The sequence below is a fragment of the Gekko japonicus genome, unplaced genomic scaffold, assembly GCF_001447785.1.
Source record: "Gekko japonicus isolate JY-2015 unplaced genomic scaffold, Gekko_japonicus_V1.1 scaffold65, whole genome shotgun sequence".
In the NCBI taxonomy this organism is placed as follows: Eukaryota; Metazoa; Chordata; class Lepidosauria; order Squamata; family Gekkonidae; genus Gekko; species Gekko japonicus.
Genome location: NW_015165832.1, coordinates 740,557 through 747,186, shown reverse-complemented (window position 1 = coordinate 747,186; position 6,630 = coordinate 740,557). Strand labels below are relative to the sequence as shown.

The 6,630-nt window shown below is 39.9% G+C and overlaps 1 protein-coding gene across 4 annotated transcripts in view; it reads left to right on the top strand.

Moving 5' to 3' along the window:
* Positions 1-6,630, top strand: part of CAPRIN1 (cell cycle associated protein 1) — a 39,015-nt gene that overhangs the window by 16,524 nt on the left and 15,861 nt on the right. For all 4 annotated transcript variants that reach the window (XM_015410872.1, XM_015410873.1, XM_015410871.1 and 1 more), the window contains exons 5-7: positions 3,099-3,337; positions 3,437-3,519; positions 5,920-6,057. In XM_015410872.1, coding sequence (XP_015266358.1) covers positions 3,099-3,337; positions 3,437-3,519; positions 5,920-6,057 — 460 coding nt within the window. The remainder of the gene's footprint in view (positions 1-3,098; positions 3,338-3,436; positions 3,520-5,919; positions 6,058-6,630) is intronic.

Sequence of the window (6,630 nt, the reverse complement as noted above, 5' to 3'; positions counted from 1 at the left end):
CCTTAAGGGGATGGTGTTACATCTCTCCTGAAAAAAACATTGTTAGATGAGAGGGACCTAGCCAATTACCGCCCAGTGTTAAACCTTCAATTCCTTGGAAAAGTGAGGAGTTAGCAGTGGCTGAGCAGCTTCAGGAATTCCTGGATGAAACATCAGCCCTGCCAGTCCAATTTTAGGCCAGGGTTTGGCACTGAGAGAGCCTTGGTTGATGACCTCTTATTATAATGAAGGTGTGTTGGCGCTGCTGATCCTTTTGGATCTGTCAGTTGCTTTCGACACAGTTAACCATTTGGTCCTAGTTGACCACCTAGCCTCTGCACTGCACTGAGGTGGTGCTCTTTGTTTCTCCAGGGATGCCCACAGAGGGTAGCAGTTGATAAAGAGAGGTCAGCTGCCTGGGCTCTAACCTGTGAGGTCCCATGGGTCACTCTTCCAGATGTTGGTCAATATCTATATGTGCCCCCTGGTGGAGATTGAGTTGATAAAGAGAGGTCAGCTGCCTGGGCCCTAACCCATGGGTCACTCTTCCAGATGTTGTTCAATATCTGTATGTGCCCTCTGGTGGAGATTATCAGGAGATTTGGAATTGGGTGCTACCAATATGCAGATGACACCCAGCTCTACCTTCTGCTTGAAAAGCAGCTGGCTGCTGGGATCTTGGCCCTGGCCTTGTACCTGGACACCATCGTGGATTGGTTAGGTGAGAGCTGGCTGAAGCTAAATGGTTCAAAAACAGAGATCATGTAGTTGAGTAGGTCTGGGTTCAGGGGTGGCCAACGTTACCTGCACTTAATGGAATCCAGCTCTGTGCAGTGAACTCTGTTAGGAGCGTAGGGGTGCAGGTCTCCTTACCCAGGACAACTCTTCCCTTACCCTGGACAAACATGTGTACAGGGTGGTGAAGACAGCATTTTATCACCTACACCGAGCCTGCCAGCTGGCCCTGTATCTGTCCTGCTCTAACCTTGCCACTGTGATCCATGCGATAGAACCTCCAGATTAGACTAGTGTAATGTGCTCTATGTAGGGACGCCCTTGTAGATGCTTTGGAAGCTTCGGGCAGTCCAGAATGTGGCTGCTAGATTGCTGACTGGTTCTTCCTGGTCTGTGCATATTGGCTTCTGGTGCCAATTAAAAGGGCTGGTTTTGACCTTACGGCCCTAAACAGTCTGGGACCGTCCTACCTGCAGGACTGTTTTTCTCATGAAGACCCCCTTCACCTTAGATTATAATTGCAGGGCCTTCTGCAGTTGCCTGGTCCTCAGATTGCCTGCTTATCAGCCACCAGGACATTTTCAGTGGTTGCTCCTTCTCCCTGGAACCAGATCTGTGGGGAAGTCCATAGGGCATGTAAGACTGCTTTGTTTCAGGTGGCTTTTGGGTAGTGTTATGAACCAGAGAGCTGTCTAGTTGTTTTTATTCTTTGTTTCGGGCAGCCTTTGGTTAGTGTTATGAACCCAGGAGCTGGCCAATTGTTTTAATTCTTCAGAGTGGTTTGTTATTAAATTGATGCTTTGATTGGTTTTATTGTTCTGTATCTGTATTTATTTTTACTGTATCTGTATTTATTGTATTTTTAAATGTTGCAAGCTGCCCCAAGTCCCCTGTGGGGAGAGGGTGGCGGGTGATACAAATGAAGAAAATAAATAAAATAAGATAGTTTTGCATTTTGTCTGAACCAAAGCTGTGTGGGAAGGTAGAGAAAGCGAGTGTAAAGGGGTAGCAGTATGCGTTCTGATTTGATGCCGTGTGGGTGATTTCTGGGCATGAGAGATGCTTCAGAGATCAAAATCATACTGGGGGGGGGAAGGGGGTACCTCAGTAGAATAAGGAGCTGTAAAAGACAGCTGGTGATCTACAGTGGGTTGTGACTGAACAGTGGGAGTATGGTTAGTTTATGGAAGTTTTTTTTAAAAAAAAATCTTTCAAAGAAAAAAGAATAACAGGAAAAAACTTTAAATTCAGCAACTAAATAAAGTTTAAAAAGGAAAAGAACATAAAGTAGAGATAAAAATATAACTCTGGTGGCAGATCTACAAACAAGTTTCTAGAAAAGGTTTCCAGATATCTAAAAATAAACCCATATGCATTTGCTTGCACATTCAAATATTGATAGAGTTCTAAAGTACTCAATCCATTGATTTACCGGAGATTAGTTTTTATCTTTCTGGTGTTGTAATACAAGTCTTCTAGCTGTAGTAAGGACAACGAGGGTCTGTTTTCATTTACCATCAGTTAGCCTCCCGGGGACGGGCAGGTATTTTAAAAGTACATAAGCTTTCTCAAAAATCAGTGAACATTCTGATACAAAATTGATATGAATAATAACTTCTTCCCAGAAAAAAAAACGAATAACTGGACAGACCCAAAGCATATGTTTTAAGGGATGCATCGTGTGAGTTAAAAAGGCAACAGTTGGAGTTCACTGATTCCTTCACTAAAGAGTCGCTGTGGTGTCCAGTAGCTTATGAAACTTTAACTTGAGTTTTGCTCTTCAGAAAGTATTATCAATGCAACTAAAGTGTGTAGATGATGTTGGATCTAAAAGTTTTCCCTGCCTTAATTTACTACAGAGCTGCCACATAGAGTAATAGTTTTGTTAGGCAGTATCCATGGTTAATAGTGGTTGTTGGTGTACTGAATGTGCTGGTTAACAAAGCTTTTACCTGGCATTGAGAGGGAAGCAGTAGCAAATGGGTGGCGGGACCTGCAGCCTCCTCAGTGTTTCCGGCTAACAGGCCCTGCTTGGCTAGCAGTAGTGAAGCAGGGAGTGAGTGTCAGCTGGGCTGCAGGCTTGACTGCAGCCTGCTTAACACTGCTGTCCTCTTGTGGCTGGGCGGGGGCCTCTGGGCAGCAGCAGCACTGAGTCTGCAGCAGTGAAACAGGCTGCAGGTCTTGAATGTATTGGTTAATGAAGTTTCTGGTTAACCAAGTGCTGTCTAAAAAAAAGTTAACATTTAACATTCATAAGTTAAAATTACATTCATAGGTTATGTGAAGTCACTGGTTCGTGCTGTCTAAAAAAAAGTTAACATTTAACTTACATTCATAAGTTATGTGAAGTCACTGGTTTTTAACAACATATATTTTTTCACTAGATTCAGAAAACAATAAAGAAGACAGCTCGACGGGAACAGCTAATGAGAGAAGAAGCTGAACAAAAACGTTTAAAAACAGTACTTGAATTACAGTATATTTTGGACAAGTTGGGTGATGATGAAGTACGCAGTGATCTAAAACAAGGAACAAATGGAGTGCCGGTATTAACAGAGACAGAACTGTCAACGCTAGATGATTTTTACAAGCTAGTTGAACCTCAACGGGACATGAATGTGAGGTATTGCAATAGATTACGCTGATGAAGCAATCCATTTAGTTCTTTTGCACTGTACAAGTTTTGAGATATGTTATCCTTCCATTAATATTTTTGTTGAAGGTTGAGTGATCAGTATGAACAGGCATCCATTCATCTCTGGGACTTATTGGAAGGAAAAGAAAAACCTGTATGTGGAACAACCTGTAAGTATACTTTCACTTTCATAACAATAGATCTAAAGTGGCATTTTAAATGCCAAGCTGTTGGAATATACAGGCTAATTCATTTTCTGTGCCAGTAGTTATCTAGAATCTTAATAGTTAACAACATGCTAATTTGCAGCATACTGTATACTATACTGATGCAACCTTATTCAGCAGTTAATGGAAGCTATTTGCTAGCTTCTGCTTGTACATCACTATTGTGTAGCTAATGGTGCTTAGCAACACTTTGCTTTCCAGAAACTAGGTTATTTCACACAGAGAAAAAAATAGAAGTTTCCTGTGCACACAAGACAAAGGTAGTAGCAATTGATAGTTGGGGAAGATGTAGCAAATATTTTAGAGGCATCTAACTGGATGACTGATGTGTGTGTTGGACTCTCATGTATGGTCTACACATGCTAAACTAACCTATTCTGATCACATTGCAAACAGCAGGAAATGGTTCCCTTCAGCTGTACTTGGAGAAAGTGAATAAAAAACTAGAGCCTTTTAAAGAATTCTTCAGTTAGGAAAGTGAAGTTGATTTTTAATTGCCATTGGTGTTGAAAAAATATAGTAGGAGAATTATAATTTAAAGCTACAGTTTAAAAACACCAGAACACATGAAGAAGTACAGAGCTTTCAAAACGTGCACTCACAAAACTGCTCTGATCATTAATTATTAGGCAGTAGTTAATGCCTTTCTTTAATGAAAGCTTTCTCAGTAGCTGCACCTGTGATATAGAATGGGCTTCATGAGGGTATGAGGAAGACTACAACCTTTCACAGGTTTTGGAGGCTCTATGATATGTGCTTTCAGATGTGTTCTTGGTGGCCTGTGAGTGGAAGCTGTGGTTTGTTTCCTTTTATTTGTATTTGTGATGATAGGCAATTGTACTTTTGTTTAATAAAAAGTCGGATCTGAATGTTAATAAATTAAATTTTAAAAACTTGTAGTAATAATTGTATCCTTTTGTCTTTGTTGAAAGAATTATTAATCTTTGAAGCAATCTGATTTTAGGCTGAAAATTATGTTTAATGTTTAATTTGTTGGTTTAGTGTTCATGGAGTACCTCTTCAGACCTTTCCTTAGAAATGCGTTAAGACAAATTTCCCATTGCATATGTATTGAGATGAGGCTTTTTGTAAGAAGAGTCTTGCTAACCTCAGTTGGTTTGATACAAATGCAGGAACTGACATGATGAATGAAACAGTCTATTTTAACTCAGTATTTGGTTTTCTTATAGTAGCCAGCTTAGATACTTTTGAAAGTTGTCCAACAGGGTGTGGTGATTATATATTTCTGATGGTTTAACACTACCATCTTGGTGGAGCTCCTGTCTTTGTAACTTTCTCTTTTTGGCTGTTGTGGCTTTATGGCATTCTCAATATGCGTAATGTAATCTGAAAAATCCAGTTATACTGCTGGCCATGTCAACATTTGATGGCACTGAGTGATGCAGATCAGCGGCTGAGTGAGAACATTTTTTGTGTGTTTCATAAAATGGACACCTGTCAGTTTAATTGGGACAATTGGAGTTCTATGCACTTGTATATTGCCTATTTGCATCTTATTTATTAAGTACACTATTACCTTCTCATGATCATTCATTATTCCATGTTTTAAGGGGCATGGAATCAGAGACTCACTATCTGTCAAGTAAATTGGCTGTAAGTTAGCCCCCCCCCAATATACCTGAAGATCACTTGCTTCATGAAATCCTAACAATTCAACTATAATTAAGCTACACTAGATGTTGTGCAATCACTTCCTTAACAAACTACACTGAGACTTTTCCAAATGAGAGCTGTGACCATTCACTTATGTCCTTTTCCGTAGTAAAAATCAACAACTGTACCACACAACAAGTGTGCCACTTGCAGAATAGTAGGCTATGAACAAACTAAATAAAATTAAGAGCACTGGCTTCCCTTACTGCTTGTCTGTTCCTTTCAGACATCATTGTATGTACATCTGTTAGACATTTTCCCCTGCTTTAACTTCACTGACTCTACAGTTAAATACCTCCCTTCTCAATCCAAATATTTTTGTTTGGCATCCCTATCTAATTAGAAATTTCAGACTCCCAAGAGTCTGATTCGACTGGCTTTTGAGCAAGGGAAACCTTTACCTTTACCTATCCTAGCATATAGGCTCTGATAGGGGTTTTCTCTTAAATAAGGGCAAACATTCCCATCTCTTAACTGCACATACATACATACATCATCCATTGATATCAGAAGACTGTTGTAAAGAATTTGAGGTTACAGAATAGCTTTATCCATTCTAAATATTTTTATGTATCAAAGTATGTGGAATAATTTGTTAGCATATTTGATAAAATTAATGAAAGGGGGGAAACAGTTGAAAACATTGCCATGTTTTTGTTTTATTTATAGATAAAGCCCTAAAAGAAGTCATTGAACGCATTCTGCAAACAACATACTTTGATAGTACCCACAGCCATCAAAATGGATTATGTGAAGAAGAGGAGACAACCCCTGCACCTGCAGTGGAGGATCCTGTTGCAGAAGCTGGTAAATTCAAAATGCTTGTTACTATGCATGTTTACTCAGAAGAGCCCCACATTGGGAGTTAACTACTAGATGAATATGCATATGATTGCCTCCTTAGCTTCCTTATTCCAATTTGCATTCATATTGTATTATTAGTTGTAGTTAATTGTTCGGGTGAGCCACAGAAAAGGAGCAGATCTTATTCCTGTAGACCTGACTGTATCTGCGATATCAGATTTCATTTTTGTGCTCTCCCCTGCCCCCATGGAACCTTTGTGTGAAATTTGTAGTGTAGATTTGTTTGTTGTTCTTATATGACCAACTTCCATAATTTATTAGATATTATGTTATTATTAGTTGTTGTAGATTTTCCGGGTTGTGTGGCCGTGGTCTTGGCATTGTAGAACTTGACGTTTTGCCAGTAACTGTGACCAATGGTTCCCTCTAAGCTGTGGAGTCTTGTGAGCAAAAATTCTACTTTGTGAGCTACTGGCATTAAAGTTGTGAGCAAGCAATTTGGCTACTGCAGAAATTAGTTTGCTCTGGAGCCATCCTCCCTGAGCTAAGACAAAAATGTGTGAGCTGGAGGCTAAA